The sequence below is a fragment of the Monopterus albus genome, unplaced genomic scaffold (genome assembly GCF_001952655.1).
Source record: "Monopterus albus unplaced genomic scaffold, M_albus_1.0 scaffold19.1, whole genome shotgun sequence".
Classification (NCBI taxonomy): domain Eukaryota; kingdom Metazoa; phylum Chordata; class Actinopteri; order Synbranchiformes; family Synbranchidae; genus Monopterus; species Monopterus albus.
The window spans coordinates 626,291-645,006 of record NW_018127899.1 but is presented as its reverse complement, the minus strand read 5'-3'; the positions used below and the strand labels follow the sequence as shown (position 1 = coordinate 645,006).

The window sequence follows — 18,716 nt, the reverse complement described above, 5'->3', positions numbered from 1 at the left end:
TTTGTTGCTCCAGTCCACGCTGCTCAGTGAGCAGAGGACGAGGAAGCTGTTTCCTGCTCTGTTTTCCCCTGTTGCGGGCAGGCGCTGCAAGTACCGGTCCGATTCAAATGCAGTATAGTACCATTTTAAATGCCTCAGTACCGCGGTACCATACTAGTACCGGTATATCGTGCAACACTAAGACAACCACACACAATCACACTCATTCCTACAGAATGATTAGAGTTTCCAGTCAACCTAAGCTGTGTGTCTGGACTGTGGGAGGAAGCCAGAGAGAACCCATGCAGGCACACGGAGAGCATGCAAACTCTACACAGAAAGGCCCTGGGTCGGTTCTTGCTGTGAGGCGACAGCGCTAACCACTGCTGTAATTACATTTACAATTCTAGCCAAACACTACTGCTATGTGAAGGTCCTAGCATATAAAATAACCTAAATAGGATTCACTGCAGTTTCCTTTCAAACTGGTGTGTGCACTTAATAAAAATCGAACTGTGCTGCTCAGGGACAGTGGTACTCACCCCACAAAGAACTGTCTCATCTCCTGACGTCGTGACCGCATCATCTGCTTGTATTCTCCAATGCGCAGCTTCTTGCCGTCGATGATGCAGGTTCTCTTGGGCCGCGGCTTGTATTTGTAGTTGGGATATTTCTCCAAATGGATCTTGCTTAAACGGGCCTGCTCCTCGTAGTACGGCTGCTTCTCCTGGTTGGTCATGGCTTTCCAGCGAGAACCTGGAACAAGCAGCTTAAATTTTAGTTTATCTTCGTTTTAGGTTTTACTCAACTTTGTCTGAAATAAAAAAAAATTACAGTCTTTAGGGAGTCACAAAAATGAGTTCACACCTTACACTTTGGGAGGAACCGACAGAAAAGGCTTTGACCTGCTTTTCTTAACAGAGTGGTTCAGCACAGACTTAGTGGTGGAATAGATGTGATGGGCACCGATACTGTAATTTCAGCTTCATATTAAATTCTATCCTACAGAAGCTCTTGGTACACACAGAAACTTCAGAATTTCTGGCGGTTTCTTACAGCTGAACGTTGACACCACTGAGTCTCTAACTGAGGCGGCTGTTTAAAATCAGCAGTGGATTACACTCGGCTACCTCTTGGCTCGAGAAGAATGATACATTGTGTTCTTCTTATTTTCCACAGTAAGAGACCTTCTGAACAAGTGGACGGGGCCCTTACCGCAGGAACGCAGCACATCTGTGAAGCGCTCTGACAACTGATTATACACACATTATACACCTCGTTCCTCTGTTTATCAAGGTTTATCACAAACTAGTCTTGGACTTTTGTGACACAGGAAAGAGAGGGAGTTTTTTCAGCCTGCCACCCACTCTCCAAAGCCCAGCTGTGTTATTATGTTGCATTGTACACATGCAGTCCTATACACAGACAGTACACAATCGTGCACTTTGAATGCTGCTTTTTGTTCTAGTGCTGCCACATGTAAATGATGTCTTAGTGCATCCTGCCCACAGGATCTTACGGCTCATTTGACTGTAAACGTGACTATTAAACAAATAATTCCACAATGATCAAGGACTTTAAATGCATCACTTGAATTTAAAGGTGGTAAATAAAGATGCGTTCTATAGAGTCATGAAGGACCAGAACCTCCAAAACGCAGAACAGGAGCTGATTCAAAACTCCAGTTCAGCAGCACAGACCCGCCTAAGAAAGAGCAATTTGTTAATGCCGCTCAGGAGCATTTACACTCGGCAGCCCTCAAGTTCACTGGCGCCCTGTGTTGGACAGAGGAAGTCTTAAGGACGTTTCACGAACAACCGTTACGCTCAGCGCTGTGTGAATGGCTATCTGTGTCGTGGAGGTTAGTATCAACACGGCTACTTTTTAACTGAATGGATTCATCACATTAGTCAGGCTAACACAGTGGGGCTCTGTGTGTGCAGCGTTCCAGGTCCCTCTTATAGCCTGCAGCTTGTTGGTTAGAAACTCGGTGACCTGTAGAAAGAGTATCATGGCTGAGCAGAGAGATGGAGCTGAAGAGTTCAACGCCATCACAGATTTCTTAAAACAGTGGTCTAAACCTATTTTTGCCCACATTTAATATCCCAAAGCATCCAAAAGGTGATGCTGAGAAAAAAAACCTTATAGCTGCAGTTTATTCAAAATGAGGTTGTCGTCTCACATCTCTGAATAACTTCAGAGAGGTGATTCGGAACACTATTTTGGAAAAAATTATTCCTCTAATGGCATATTCTCACAAAGGAGAAGAAGAATGTAAATATCAGGGAATTCAAATTTGGAGTAAAAGGTTCAAATTCAGGGGAGAGCCATGCCTGGACGTTCAGGTTAAGCACTGATGTCAAACAAAAACTTGGATAATCTCACCAAGGATCTTGCTGATGTTGGAGTTGTGCATGTCGGGGAAGGTCTGCAGGATCTTCCTCCTCTCGTCTTTGGCCCACACCATGAAGGCGTTCATGGGCCTCTTGATGTGGGGCTCGCTGCTGTTCCTGCCCCGCGCCTCCCTGAACACTCGTGCCTCTGTGATATTACTCCCTGTGTGAACACAAAGAAACAACATTTTCCATCACTGACACATGCATCTTCCGTGCTTTGAAATGCAGGATTCAGAGCTGAAAAGGAAGAGCCTGTGCTGTTTGTTTCTTCATTCTCTTGTTGCCTTCCTGGCAGAAGGTGTATAAAGCCGTCCACTGGGGGTTTCGCTGGGATGCCCTCAACATGCTCACACAAACACAGGCACTATCTCATTGCCTATGCTTCCGTGTTTACTCCTCTGACTAAACGAACCCATGATGAGAGCCCCTCAGTCCTTTATTGCCTGTAAACAGTGGCGCTTTATGAGAAACAGGTGGGCTGGAAAAAAGACATCAAGTCAGTGTCCTTAGTCTACATCCAGAGAAAGTCACAGTGGCTCTATTTTATCTAACTGCCTGGAATACACACTGCATGCAGTCACTTCTTGTCATTTGTTAAAGTTCTGACTATTCTCATTTGCAGTATTTTTCACTGATCACTAACTATAGACTTGCTGCTCCTGTCTTTGCCTGCTTCTGTTTGCATTCTTGTACCAGTGGGATCTTGTGTCACGTACTTGCAGGAATAATAACAGTGTAAAATTTTTCAAGAGCATAAAATGTTGACACTGAACACTGTTTAACTGTTGGGAGTGTTCTGCACCGTAGCCGCCGGAAGAACACAATAAATATTTGTATTTGCTAAATACCTGTATTTAGCAAATACAGGTATTTAGCAGGGCCTCTGCTACATGGGCCCCACGACGTTAAGGGTCACAATTCAGTCTGACCAGGATGTGACTGCTCCAAACTTAGACTCTGCTTCCCAAAACTCCAGCAGTTTCTTCTGTTTATATCCTTCTAGCCTTCCATTTTCTATCGTGTCGTTTGTGCAACTGCATACATTTCTGAATTACCAAGATTAGAAGCAACCAGAAAGTGTCCATATTCAATGAACCAAGAACAGAGTGCTAGAAAAAGAGACTGCAGGACTGCAGAAAACCAGCACAGGCGCTCACCATCCAGATCTTCTGGTCTCGTCAGGTCGATGACTCGATGGACCATCTTCCCAGCATCCTCGCCGAGCTTCCCCAGGTGCTGGCTCAGTGTCTCATAGTGCAGCCGCTCCTACAATACAAGAAACAGGCTGCTAGTTCAACGCAACTGCTTGAACTGACATAAAATACATTCACTGTACTTCTTTTAAGCTTTTAGCTGTTATTTAATGCTTGCAACTTCTCTTTTTCCCTTCTCTTTGTTAGGCTTTGGTGGTAGTAACAATAACACTAACTGCTGGGTTGAGCTGGAATGAGGTCAAACTTAGACACAGAACTCAAAGCAGTTTACTTTGCTGCAGCTTCACTACTTTTTTTATAGTATTTGAGGGAAATGACCCAGGATATGGGTTTTGCACTCAGCTAATAGGCAAACCATAGCGGCTTCAAAGTTGTGCACTCTTTCTTTCTTGCCACTCCACTCCTGAGACAAATAAGTCCTACCAGCAGCCTGCCTCAGTGCCTTTCAGCTAAAATTACCCTACCACGCTCCCAATCTGGTGGAAAAAAAAAAAATCGAACCCTCCGCACGGCTACTGCACATCCACACTCCTCCCCTGCTCTCCCTCCCACCTCCCGTCCGCCTTCTCGCTCTCCTCCTTTTTCTGGTGACAGAGGCATTTTGTTTGACGCAAGAAATGGTTGCCGGGTGAAGTCATGCCGCGGTAGCCGCTGGCAGAGTTGGTGGAACTTAGGGGCTGACATGTATGTGTGTGCGTGTTTATAGATGAGGAGCCGACGCGGGCCAATGTCAGCACTACGGCAGGGCTATAATCAGCCCCACCACAGAACATGTGCCTGGGCAGTACCATGCTCACCGCAGGAAGCAACCGCCTAACAAAAGACTAAAGAGTAGAGAGAAGAAGAGAAACACAGACGCATAGAGAAAGAAAAGAAAAGGAAGAGAAGTGCAAAGGAAAACCAGGCCAGAGACAAGAATAAAGGTCCGAGTGCAATGAAATGTTCATTTTAAAAGTGCAGTGCTGAACAGTAGACTGGTCACCGCTCACAATGATGCCTTCAGCGTTCATAGATTAAATGTGTAGTTCTCAAAATGCTACTAAATGTGACTGCTTTGCTACAGTTGGCCTAGATGCTCTGTAATTTCTAAACATGCTAAACAGAGGAGTGTGTCTGGTGAATGGGAGGAGACCCATGGAAACTAATGCAGAGTTAGGGTTTTGGAAAATAGACTAGGACAGCACCAATAGATGAAGCCTGATCCGAAGTACAGATTAACGGCAGACCGGGGTCGAACCTTGCAGCTATTCCCTGTGGTGGGTCCACTTTTAATCTACTCGAACGTTCTCGTGGCAAATGCAATAAGAAGCTGTCTTTGCTTTGTTGAGTTGAGACTGAAAAAGGTTTGGCTTGTGCTCCTGCTGGGTTGATACTGGACCTCTGCCTTCTGGAGCAACATTTCAGATTTTTCTTCAAACTTTTTCTTTCATCTGTATTTTGTTGTTGTTAAAATGGCGAATGTCAAAGGATTTGGAAAGCTGACGCCCAGTTACACTGAACAGGAAGCACATTAATATATCAGAATGTCTTTACATTACACCGCTTTTTAACCCGGGTCTGAATTAAAAGGTGAACTTGAATTTGAAGCAGACACATTTGCTAACTTAGGACAACACTCATCAAACTGAATAAATGATGTGCAGGGACAAAGATGAACTAAACCAGCAGAAGATTGAGATTGGTGACTAATTAAAAATGCCAGGTTAATTACAGGCGAATCACATCTGTGCTGCTGCAGTATTTTCAACACACTACTGTCTTTCACTGGGTCCGGAACCCAGCGTTGCTGCTGAATCTATATTTCTAAATTTAAGAGACACCAGACTCTTTTTGTTCCACCTGGTCTCTCTACTGTTGCCAGGGTAACGCTCTAAACATGACTTTTTTTTTTTTTTTTAAGTCCACCTTGTATTGAGCTCATTACCACAGTTACAACTCGCCTACTGCCAACACGTCCTGCCTCCAGCTGACCCGCAACCATTTATTGTCTTCTCCGGGACCAATCAAGTTTGGCAATCTCCTCGGTGCCCTCCACACCCCACCAACCATCCCCCTCCTAGCGTTCCCTCTCTCCTCCTCCTATTTTCTTCATGTTTCTTCCCTTCTTTCTGTCTCTAGACTTCGCTGTGTGCTGACAGAGCTGTCAGTCAGCCCTGGGTTTTTTTTCTTTCCCCCCTCCTCCTTTTCACCATTCCTCCTATTCATAGCCCTTAACACCCCTCCACCCCTCAAGACTCCAACCCCAAAGAAGTAGACACTTAACAGCCTGTTTGCAGGTGCCAGACTCTACTTTGTAGGATGCATTATAATAATGAATATCATCCAGGCTTCAAACAGAAACATTACATTGACCTTTAATCAAGAGCTGGAACCGTCTGAGCTGTCGGGTTCACAGGCTCGCTTCCTCCAAAGACTAGACTCAACAGCAGAGCCAATATAAACTTCTATACAACCTCTCCTCATCCAGATGTATTCTGCTTCACCAACAGAAGGTGCAAGAGTCTGCTGTTCAACTTTGCTCAACAATGTAAACAAATTCTCTACAGACTGCTTTAAATTAAAGACCCTAACATTTAGAGATCGGGTCAATTTTAAGGACAATATTAGTCATGTGCACTCCCAAGACTGTGTACTGAAGGTCAGGTGTATAAGTTCTGGTTTCAGCTTTTACCTGTTTGGTCAATTAAATTTTGTTTCAATGTTGTTGTGAATAAACAAGTCCAAAATAAACACTGGTCAACTGTCCAGTCTAAATCCCCGTTCGTACGCCTGCTGAGAGAACTGCCGACAGCTTTAGGGGACTACAGGAGATTTGTGGATAACAAATTATGAGAGCAGTGAAAAAATCCTTGTGTCCCCATCATTCAGTGCTTACAATTTAGAATCAGCTGCCGAGTGACTGATGGCCAGCGGCCTGCAAAGTAGGAAAACAGATCTTCGAACAGAGAAAAGAGAAACTGTTCCTTTTTATGTGGCCTGTAGTTTTACCTGCACTTAGTCTGCTGCCATCCATGTTCACCTCCTCCTCAAAACAGGAAAAGTAGTCCCTCAAGGTTTAAAACTGTGAATTAAGTATGTATCATATTCCAAGAGAACTTTACACTTTTAAGACAACTTGCAGATTTATAACGTGGTTGAGTTTGGTGGGTTTTTAAAATCCAAAACATGTAACCTGGGTAACATGTCAGTCTTTCAAAAACTTGTGTTTTCCTTTAGGGAATGTTTTGTAGCTGTTTAGAATAAAAAGTACAGAGACTTTTACACACACAAACATACACGTGCATACTCCATGCACACACACAGTCATACACCGTGCTATTTCAGTGAGCTATGGCAGCCACAGGCCAGCTGGAAGCCACGTAAGCGTAAGGTGATACTCGACAATGCCACTAACTGGCCAGGCCTCTTGTCTGTACACCAGCTATAATGACATTAACATGGCCAAGACACACATACACACACACACAAAAAGGAGCTCGGGGTCGCATTCAGCTCTTAGAGAAATGTCTATGTCATCTATGCTTGAAAGGAATGCTGTGGGACAAAAATACACAAACAGAAAGCGGAATAAACACAAACACACACTCGGACGTCACTGCAACGACTCCCTTCCAGTCGAATCAGCGGAGGCAATAAATAGCTCAACATTCAACATTACACTGAGATACCATTTACAGCAGTTGTCTCATTTCCTCCAAAGATTGACTAAATACGCTGTGTTGGTCGACTGTCATAAAACAGAAAGGCTGGGCAGAGCTTCAAAGTTTCAGAGGGGAGGATCTGAGTAACAAATTTATTTGACGAACAGAAAACAACACACAAATCCAAGGTAAAGAAAAAGAGCTGGTTGCCTCCCGAGGTGGAACGGGTGAGTCACACTCTCAGCATCCAGCAAGTTCCATCCATGAATTGTTTAAGACAGAGCAAAGCCTTTGACAGAAACACAAAAAAACGTCCTGGTCCCAAAGAAAGATGTCTTTAAAGCTAAGAAAAAAGTCTTTGAGACGCTGTCGTTAGGTAACGAGTAACAACCTGACAAACACCGAGGCCTGTTGTGGTCCTCGAACCGGAAACACTGAGAGTTTCCAAATGAATTTTTACTATGAGATGTGGAGCTGTCAACCAAATCACTGTATTGCTCTGGTTCTGTTCTCATAAAGTTGGAAAGCAGCACATGTGGCTCTCCCTGCAACGCACTCCCATTAATCTGTGACCATTTCAAAGTTAACTTGGGCTCTTTAACACAGATTTAACTGGGAACACTGGTGGGATTTTTTTGGACATTCAGCAGGCAACTCACATTAAATCTTAATATACACATCATTAGTCTAGACAGAATAATTTATGTTTCTGAGTCTCTGTGTTTACTAGTATAATGACTTATAAAAAAAATCAAACTTGGGATTGAGGATGAGTACAGCAATGTCTATTTTGCCAGATGTTTAGATATTTTCCTCTTAAAGACGCAATGCAAACAAGTTCAAAAAAATTCAAAACAGCCCATCCTTAGAGTGCACCAATCATGACCTACTTGGGGTTGGTGGGTTCAAAGTCTCCACCCCTAAAATATTCATGAGCTCCTCTCCTCCTCCTCCTCATCTTTGTAAACAACATGGGATCAATTGCACAGGAGATCTGGTCTAATCATGTTACTTATTTTACCGAATGTCTGATCCCTGAAATCTATTACTGACTGACCAGACTGAAGATTTTCTGGAATATGGATTTCCCACTGGACATGACATCATGGTACAAAGGCCCCGTCTCCTTCAGCCCAAAGGGGTGAGATGAGCGGGAAAAGAGGTGAGTGCAAGGGAGGTCCCTTCCCAGAGAGAGGCCCTGTGATTGGACTAAAATCCCGAGGCCGGGATCTCCCCTCCAGGGCAAGTGGAGAGCTCAACTCTATTATAAACATACACACACATTAATGATAACACGTCCTCTCTCCAAAAAAAAAACACCCACTCAGTCTCAGTCGAGGTAGACACACTAACACACACTAAAACTATCACTTGTCATTGGCCCAGCTGTTCCCTCTTCAAAGCTGCTGGCTTCTGGGTGGCCATGGAGATGAGAGGAGAAAGGAGAAGTTCTCAAGAGCTGCAGCCTGAGCCAAACAACACCAAATATCATGAATGTTCTGCACATGCTGAGCAGAAACCTTGGAACACCTGGCTAATAAAATACCGGTGAAAAGGCGGCACAGGGGCAAGGTGCGTGGAGATCGACCGAGGTGTGTGTGAAGGAGTAACAGAGAATATTACATGGAGCGGAATGCTCTAAAGAGACAAATGCAAAACAAATCCTCCTCAGCAAATGATTCTGCCTGCTGTCAGGGCTCACATCTTTAACTGAAGGGAAAGCAGTGATATGATATTGTACACTCCTCTTTACACTTTACACTTTCTATATGTAGGCAGTGGGAACTCCCACATAGGAGCTCAAGTATGGGATGAAGAGGTGATACCAACTGGACAATGATAACCTTGTTGCCGTTGTTGAGGCTCATACTGCTGAGGGCAGACAGTTTGGCCTCCAGACTCTGATGTCCCGACTGCTGCTGCTGCTGGTGGAGCTGCTCCCTCTGGATCTGCTCTCTCATGCTCCTGGCCTCTTGGATGGCCTTCATCACTGCATCCTGGTCCCCAAACAGTGCTGTGGAGTTGAGGCTTGACAGGATGTCTGGGAGGGAAACGAGGGAAAACCGAATGTCACTTTGGCTGGCAAGACACAGAAGTATCAGTCTTAATAAGAGGTCTGACGTGTGCAGGGAATTCTACGTTAATATTGGATCCTATCTCTCCAGCGTAAGGTTGCTGTCTGCAGTTTTCAAAGTGTTCACCTACATAGCTGCTGGTTTCCAAAATCTGATTAGCAAATATTTTTTATTTGTCAGTTTAACAAACCAAATGCTGTTGAACTTGAAGAACAACAGTTGCTGACAAATTCCTGCTATAACAATATTTAAACATCTGCAATAAATTGTTTTCCAATATCTTCTCAGAGCCAAATGTTGCTCCGGTTGTTTTCCAGGCCACTCATGACTCATCACGACAGACTCTCCTCCCCCTTGTTTAAGTGTTTCACACTTCTGAAGCCAATGCACATTTGAAGAATAAGAAAAAATAAATAAAAGGATACAAAGTTTCCATTGCCCTCCTGGTTTAATTAGCAGACCAGTAGAAAACACTATGCTTGGGTGGTCGTTAAAATGGGCAAAAAATAACTTTGCAGGGAACACAAGTGTCGCGGCCTCAAAGCTACTCCAGGAGCTGGTGAAATTGTTTTCTTGGGGGATATAATGAGAGGGTTTAGACTGGCCTTAATAACAGATAGGGGCATAAAAGGTCTAGCACGGGCAGACAACGATGTGAGGAAGCTCTTAAAAACCAAATAACATGTGCTGGGTTTCACTGCTTCCGCTGCTGGGGTTTTTCATTGGGGCTAAACACAGGGCTTTGGACTCCTGTAGAACACAAACACACACACAGGTCTCCCTCCTGGGTTTGAGGTGCCTGCAGTCTATCAGGCGCATGCTTGGTTTGTCTGTGTGTGGTGGGGAGGGGGTAGGTGTTTGGGTGGGTGATGTTTTTGTTTTTCCGGTTGAGGGAAAGAACAGTTTTACACTGGAGTGAGGCTGTGTTTCCTCTAGATGGATGTGCAGCGCAGATGTGAACAATACACTGGTGTATGAAAGTGCAGTGGGTGTTTGTTTGTGCGCAAGAGCATGTACAGTATGCGCAGAGTGCGTCAGTGTTTCCCCTCAGAATTTTTTCTTGGCATGGTGAAGCAGCATTTAGACCTTGTGATTCTTATTGAACATGTCAGTAAGCCAGTGCTAATGTACTTCATTTAGGCAGTGCTGCTGGGCTGGGTGGCCCATCCCGTCCACCCAGTGGTAAAAGAAACACCGCTGTTCAAGTGCATGCAAGTATGTGTGCCTTACCCAGAGAGGTGTTTCTGCCCATGCTGGGGATGGGGCTGGGGATGCGGCCCTTGCCCATGCCTGTAGGGCTGGTCTTGTTTCCGGGGAACAGATTCTGCGTCGGGGACGTCGGCGAACGAAGAGGCTCGGCTGTCTTGGGTCTGGCTGAGAGGTTCAATGGTTGTTGGGATCCTTCCTCCTGTTAGCAGAGCACACACGACAGAGTTTAACAGAACTGTGAAAACATCTAAAAGTGTCGGGTCAGATTTTTGTTCTCGTGAGTGTGTGGGATTAGTATGTGCTCTTGTTTGAAAATCAGTGCTGCCAAGAATTGTTCAGGTAGTTGGCACATGTCAAACTGATGACCACATCACAGCATCACATCCCCTACATCGATTTGTCTTGTCAGACCAGATAGGATAACATCTGTAGCACATCTGCTTAAATGAGCCGTGGGTGTACTCCACAAGTGTTGCTGTTTATCGAAGATGCTCCAACCCCGACTGTTCACTTGCCATCTGATAAACATACCAGACCATGTGCTGTTGTTACAAGATAATCAACATTAAATACTTCATCTGTGAGTGGTCATAATGTTTTGACATATATGTTTGATAATGACTCACTACAGCCACTTCTTACTTCAGAGACACTTCCACTGAGTGATCAAACATCAGGTTTTTGCCTACGGTAAGTGGATTCCACAGCAAACCTCTTTGAACCCGACAGGAAAAAAGTTGCCATCTACCTTCTTGTCTAAACAATACTGCCTTTGTTTGTGTGATCCCTCTATTTCCAACAAAAGGTTCATAACCACATGAGGAATCTCTGGAAAGGGAAAGGCAGTGACAGGAAGTAAATGTCCACAGGTTGACGCGACTTCTCTGGGACTCTTGTGTTGGCAGAAATCACTTAATCAATGTAGATCTAATTAGGAGCTGAGCTTCAGCTGAGGGAAGTGTTGAGAAGGGAAGGAGCTTAGCGGGGGGAGGGGGGAGGTTGCGGGTGGCATGCCAAAGTGGAGGGTGAGCTGAGCATGTGTGGGGGTTAGCAGAGGGTGGGGAGTTAGGAGGGCGCAGCACTACTGTTCGACTGCGGTGAGCTCTGACGCCGGTCTATTGTGACGCCGGTTGCAGCTGTGCCCCACACGCACACATGGCTTCCATTACCGCCTCATCGTCAAGTAAAGATGAGGCGTACGCTCTCTCCACTGAAGGGGTCTGGGCTGCTGCCAAACAGCAGCCAGCGCCAGTGTCTGTTTGTGAGCCGGTGTGTGTATCAGTGTGTGACATTTAAATAAGCTGTCTGCCATTTGCAGATTGTTGTTTCAACAACTTCCAGAATTCCATCCTGATCATCAGCATTGTTCTTGTGTTTTCTGTCATTCATATTGTGAACTCATTCTTTCCTTTGTCTTATTGTACTGTCTGTTACATCACACGCCATAGTTACACGCCGTAGTTACATGCCATAGTTACATGCCATAGTTACATGCCATAGTTACACCATAGTCACACAGGAATCCACTTCCTCCCACAGTCCAGAGACATGCAGGTTAAGTGGTGACTCTAGATTGCTTGTAGGCGTGAATGGTTGACTGTCTCTCAGTGTCAGTCCTGTGACTGACTGGCCAGGGTGTACCCCACATCTCACCCAACATCAACTGGGTTTGGCTCTATGCCAAAGACAAGAGGGTTTAGCTCGTGTTTAGATTTCTGTTATACATTGTCTAACTCCCCGTTTCTTGTTTCTTTAATATAATCAAATTTTTCCAAGGTGTTGTCATTTTTGCCTATTGCTTGTTGGTACATCAACCCATCTCCTGGACTGCAATATTATTGTCACAAATGTGTCCAACATGCTCGTGCATACTCCACTGAGACATGTAACCGACTCTGTGATAAATCATTTGTAACAATGGACTCACCTTAATCTGAGCGACCGGACTGGATGCTCGCTTCTCACTCTTTAGGGCGGAGGGGGAAAGGGGACCGGAGGAGTTGGGAGCATGTGGGAGGGGAGCCATCTTGGCTCCTGGTGAAATCTGCATGCTTGCCAGCTGGGCGGCGTACAGCTGCTGCAAAAAAAGAAATAAACCAGCAAAACCAACAGGCGATTAACATCATTCGCCAGCAGCTAGTCAGTGGCCTTCCTTTCTCATTCTCTCTACTTGATCCTGTTGTGTGTTGTTTTTTATTTTTTGCTGCTGTATCCTCTCCCTGGTACTGCTTGCATCATCTGAGGTTTGACAGGTGTGTGTCTGGGTTAACACATAACACATAAATTAATATGGAAACAGATGTGCTTGCACACACACCTAGTTCTGAACACAAATGAAAGATCTGATTGAGGGGGGGCGAGCAGATATCAGGGAGGTATTCCAGCAGAAACATTTTTAGTTTAAATGATCTACAATCCAACTCTTATAATTAACTTTTCAACAGATGCTGGGAACAGCTTCTACATCAATCTGTATCTACAAAAAAATTGATAGTAGCTAAAAAAAACTTCTGAATACTTTACTTAAATTCTCTCTAAGTTTAACACTGACTGTTTCCAAAGTGGGGGTATCTATTACTCAGTTCTGCCTAAATACAATGATATAAAATATGTCTTCAGGACAATGCCTGGCTCAGTACTGCTAAAAATAAATAAGTGGTTTCTTTATTTTCCATGTAACAATGTGAACCACAATGGAATAAAGTCACATGGGCCTTTTATGTTATATGGACAGTTTTTTAAGTTTTGGCTTTGAGAGTAGATGCATAATTTTAAAAGTCAGTTAAAATAAAATCAAATTAAGATTGCAAACATGTTATGAGTCTCAAAAAATACTTGGGACTAATCTGGTCACATACACATTGATTTAAGAGTTCAGACAGTTTAGCATCTTCACTAACTTTAAGTCTAGACAAATACAATAGTAGGCAATCCAGTTTAAGTAGGTCTAGGTGCACTGCGGTAACGGCTCGGGCATGGGAGTCATTTGAAAAAACTCTTTAAAACAATATAAAAATAATAAAAACCTTAAAATAAAAGACTTGGAAAGTGCAAGTCATCTGCCTCCAGGGTTGGACGAAAACATTTTAAAAAATACTGAGGATTTTCCATCCAAGGTACTTAACAAAAATCAAAGAGTCAAATACTCGGCACACAGTCCAGGGTCTTCTAAATCGGTGTTAGCTGGCCAGACAAACCGCTGCCTGAAACCACTGTCAACCCCTGTCTAACTGCACTGGAGTGTGAGTTCTGGAGTATCAAAGAGCTTGTCCTCAGGAAAACCACCCAGACATGGCTGGCCTTCTCTTAAGACTCCCCCCGCTTTCCTTTTTTTTGTTGCTCTCACCTCCTCTATACTCTCCCTCATCTTCTGCATTCGTCTTTCTTTTGTCCACTTCTTTTTTGATCTCACTCTGACTCTCTTCCTATTTCTTCCTTCTCTCTGTTTTGTATTCAACATCACTCTTCATATATTCTCCCCCATCTCCATTTCTGTTTTGGTCTTTTGAGTTTTTACTTTCTGCCCCCTCAGCCTGAAAGTCCCCCAGTGTTGTGAGATCTCATTTCCCTGTAGTCAAAACTGCAAAGCCTCCTGGGACCAGAAATCCAAAAGCAAAGGGAGCCCAATCGAGAAAGAGAGAGTGTTGCGGTGCAGACACACGAGACCACCTTCGTTTCATTGCTGAAGCGCCAGGCTAGAGAAGTTGGCTGGTCCTCTTTCCACTTCTCTGGGAGTGATATTAAACACAAACAGAAGGGGCCTCGCTGTTGAAACAAAGCCCTGATGTCACGCCGCTTATTTTCCTTGGAAAGCACCAGGAGTGCTCGGGCCAACCCCTGGCGATATGAGAACCCTGTAAGAATGTGCCTTGAATGGCTGGTGGGGAGGCCTCTCGTGTCAATCAATCCGACCGCAGATTACTTCTGGTGATGCCTGATATTCATGCAGCGCTAAGGGGAGCAGAGGCTGGACCAGACACACGAGTCTTTGAGGTAAAACACACAGCGAGGATCTCACACCCATGGCTGCTCTAACACACACACATTTTGTGCAATCGCACCGTGGCTATTGTGCTCTTAGCAGCGATTCAGCAATTCCAAATAAGAAGAGGGAACTGTTGAACAAACAAAAGACTGAAAATGAAAGCTTTTACCTTTTACCCTTTTTTCTCTGTTTTTTAAAGACCCTCTGAGATTGATTGGTGTCTGGGGAGGCCAATGTGCAGCGTAATCAACCACGACTAGAGCTCTTGCCATTCATTTAACCCCTGGGGAAGACAATGCTGCAATTTTCTAAATTACAAATTGACAAGGAGGGCCTTGAACCGCACCTTGGCTGTCTGGATTTTCTGACTGGACTTTGGATGTTAGTGCTATTTTACTAAAATCCAAATGATTAATCTGTCATTTTTGATCCCTCAAATCATCAGTAGTTTTTTGTTTTTAATCGCCTCGACCCAGTTTGGTGTAGCGCATAAGGAAGCAGAGAGAAGGTCATGTTGTGGTCTCTGTGTAGATAGGACTGTCTGGACGAGTGTACTGTAGCCTGCCAACAGCCTCCTCTGTGCTCAGACCGTTCTGTCCCATTAGGACTGAGTGGAGAATCCCTTTAGTTAGTGTCTTTAAGTGCGGAGGTGCTATCGATCTCAGGAGTACACAAAATAAATGAGGTTTTGTCTTTTTCAGCAGGTTTGAAAGGGTCAGAGGAGGAGGAGGAAGAGAGTGAGATGGATCGACTGCCACTGAGCTGGCTGGAGCTAAGTACTGCATTAGAAGGGTTAGCCGCGTCCAAGAGAGTAAAAGAGATACACAGAGAGGCCGGCTGCATAAAAACAACCATCATCTCACTTCCTGTTCTCCTTCATAGAGCAAACGTGTAATTTTTAAGTTAAGGAAACCAAATCAGCCTGCCTTCCAACCACTGCCCTCAGGTAACGACAAAGAAAGCCATTCTGCTCTAATTACTGATTGCTGGCAATACAGGCAGAAGAGTTTGTTCCTCACCTTCATCCTTCCGCCTTAAACACAGAAAAAGAAATAAGCCGAACAAAGAGACAGACAGCAAGAGATGTCTTATGATTTCAACAAGAATGTCTGCTAAGCAACTGTATTTCCCTCGCATTAGCCACACACAAAGGGGGCCTTTCTTCTGCAGGAATCCACTGTTTGTTAAGGGGTCTACTCCAAGGCTCTGGAAACAATTGGCCTGATCGAGTTCCCACGCCAATGGCACGACATTTGTTCTATCAAACTTCTTAGGCCATTATAGGTCAGGCACAAACGGGGCAGCTTTTGCCAAATATCTTTGTTATCCTGGTTTTGATTTGATACATTTTCTTCAATTGATTAAGGTGTAAAATAAAGGAAATGCTCTATTGTTGCTGTTACTTTCTGAAACTTTACTGTCTTCTCTCGAGTGATGTGAGAATATACACTTTCTCTATGCCAATTTATGCCAGCTTGACCATCAGTGCCGGCCAGCTGTCTGAAAAACTCCTACAGGGCTTAACTTTGAAACATCTGGAGTAGTCTGGCTACAGCATCTGTCCATCCTGTACTGAGCTCAGATCTGGCATTAAAATGGTTTGATGCCAGCTGTTGTGTACTCGACTACACTGTGAAGCAGAGGAGAAAGCTAACACGGTGTAATTGTCTTTTTACAATGCTCTAATGCACAGTTTCTCACACTGGGGTTAAGGCTATGGTGAAATGAAGCCTAAGTAAGACTTACAACTAAAAACCGCTAAAAAACAGACCGGATCTCAGTTTGTCCACTGAACTACTATATCAAGACATTACCAAGGATTGTACATCAGAGCCTTGTTTAAATCCACCTGAGCAACTCACCAGTTGGGTGATAAACAAAAAGCAAAGGAAAACACATTCTATTTATTTTGAAATCAATCCATACATTGACTTGTCCTATGATGCACTTTCCATGCAAGTCTGATAGAGGATTTTTTAAAATCTTTAATTGGTGCACATTTGGCCTTAGTTTATACATCTCCAACATGACAAGCCACAGACAGCACAAAGGCCAGAGACAACTTTCTTGTATGATAAAGAAGCGACGAGTAAAAACACAAGAGGTTAGTAGAAGTACACTACAGGTCAGAAGTTTTAGAACACCCCCATTTTCCAGTTTTTATTCACAGTGAATAACTTTAAATGGTACAAAATTAAGAAGTAAACTACCAGAGGTAAAACAAAGAAAAAAGCCACCAACGAGTATGTAAATTTCACATAAATCAGGGCTTTTTCAGAGATTAAATACCAGATTAGCCTCCATCATTTCTGCAGATGTAGGTAAATGAAGCCTTGATTCCTGATCTGATTCCTACAGGTGTCCCAACTACTGCTGATTATTTACAACAATGAATTCTGTCTGTACAAAGGCAGTGCTGCTACACCCCCTGATTTAAACAGCAGAACAAACTAAAAATAAAAACAGAGGTGCTCTAAAACCTTTGGCCATTAGTGTGTTAGTGAGGCTCTGGGTTAAAATTACTGTGAGAAAACAGGTTGGCCGTGCTGTCGTTGTCCCTCACCTCCCAAAGGCAGAGCCCATGAAGAAAGCAGAGCCAGAGCTGAGAAAGAGAGAGAGAGCCGCTGTGGCACTACAGCGTAACCACGATGGCTACATGCAGGCCAAAGGGCTAAAGATAGTGCAGGATGTAGAAAAATTAGTGTTCCTGTTCTACATTTGGTATATAAGAATCATTGCAGCTCAGGGTTTCCTGCTGCATTTTATAGCAGAGGTGGAAATAAAGAGCACATGGTAACAACAGAAGAAATTACTGCACAATAAAGAAGCCGAAGTGCAAACCCGTGCAGCAAAGCCCGTGTCACCAATTGTTGTTTGGACACTGTTTATGAGACAAGACGCCTCGGGATCTGAGAGACTCAACTCAGCTCTCGTTGACGGATCATATCAGACATGCTGTATGTTCACTGTATGATAATTAATGAAAGTAACACTTATTCTCCAGTGTTGAGAAAAGTAAAGGCTAGCTCAGTCACTGACACACTTCCTGAGGGAAACCCTGTAATTGTCAAACCTTCTGACACACAAACAAGCAGCACATATACACAGCAAACAGACTCCAAAACCATGCAACCTATACTACACAGTACATGGGAGGTTAAATAACATTTTGATTCATTTCAAGAAGCAAAACCACATAAGCCTCAAGTAATGTTACTGCAACACTGCTGGACTGAATGGCAGTAAACTGTGCAGGTGTTTTATTGTGTCCGTCCCCTAAATTCTGTACAGTCTAATAGTTACAATGCTGCAAGTGTACCATAGTATAAAAAGTACTGCTGGCAAATTTGTGAACACGCATAACTAAACAAATACAAGTCATAAATCTCATCATGATTGCTTTTGGCATAGGCATTGTTGTCAAAACAATGACCAGACATGTGCTGGAAGCTAGCGCCTCCACGTCTTTTCTCTCGTAAACACTCCACGCTCTCTGTCTTCCTCCTTTTCTAAGTCTCCTACTCAAACTCAGCCGACACCGAGATGAGAAGCTTCCTCTTTCATTCAGGTTGCTCTCTGCCTCTCATTCTCCGAGTCTCAAGCAGTGTTTAGATGTGAATTAGTTTGCAACTCCGACATCATTCAACCTCTTACCTCTCACTCACCGTACTGCTCTTTTGATCGTTTCAAAGCCAGGAGTGGAGATAGGCTGCGCCGAGGCTCCGATCTCCTCAGCACAGCACGGCGCTTTGCTAAGTCAATAGTGGCTAATGAGAGCCTCAATGAGCGAAAACCACAATACAAATTGAATAAACTGAGATAAGGATTCTTATAACATCCAAAAGCCATGCTATGGTAACGACCGACATGATGAAGCAATATTGTTTGCCAGTGAAAAACCTTTTGAGGACTTTTGTTCTTTCCTCTGATAGAAGGTGCAGCAGGAGGGGTGATGGGGTTGTGTTGTGAAATTCCAAACCGCCTCCAGAAAGTAAAGATTAAATTTTTCTTTTCTTCTTTTTTGTTTCACACTTTTTTCCCCTCACAAATATGTTCTATGATAAGCATTATGGATAAGTGCTATTCTCAAACTGCAGGTGTCAAGCGATAATAAAATATTTGATGAATTGCCTGGGCCAGGTGTTGTGCTGGTGGGGCGGAATTCCTTTGTGATTCATCATAACAGCTTTTGTCTAACACAGCTGACAGGCAGCAGA

At 44.0% G+C, this 18,716-nt stretch overlaps 2 protein-coding genes across 11 annotated transcripts in view; one reads left to right on the top strand and one right to left on the bottom strand.

Moving 5' to 3' along the window:
- LOC109956369 (ethanolamine kinase 1) overlaps positions 1-1,354 on the top strand; it is a 56,015-nt gene extending 54,661 nt beyond the window's left edge. Inside the window, exon 13 of the transcript XR_002274394.1 lies at positions 1,159-1,354. The gene's annotated coding sequence lies outside the window, so the exon portion shown is untranslated. The remainder of the gene's footprint in view (positions 1-1,158) is intronic.
- Positions 1-18,716, bottom strand: part of LOC109956368 (transcription factor SOX-6-like) — a 104,031-nt gene that overhangs the window by 11,488 nt on the left and 73,827 nt on the right. For 9 of the 10 annotated variants that reach the window (XM_020593397.1, XM_020593389.1, XM_020593391.1 and 6 more), the window contains 6 exons: positions 12,442-12,591; positions 10,536-10,713; positions 9,075-9,271; positions 3,533-3,641; positions 2,365-2,535; positions 522-735 (listed from right to left, as the gene is read on the bottom strand). In XM_020593397.1, coding sequence (XP_020449053.1) covers positions 522-735; positions 2,365-2,535; positions 3,533-3,641; positions 9,075-9,271; positions 10,536-10,713; positions 12,442-12,591 — 1,019 coding nt within the window. The remainder of the gene's footprint in view (positions 1-521; positions 736-2,364; positions 2,536-3,532; positions 3,642-9,074; positions 9,272-10,535; positions 10,714-12,441; positions 12,592-18,716) is intronic. The other variant, XM_020593398.1, reaches the window with a different exon arrangement.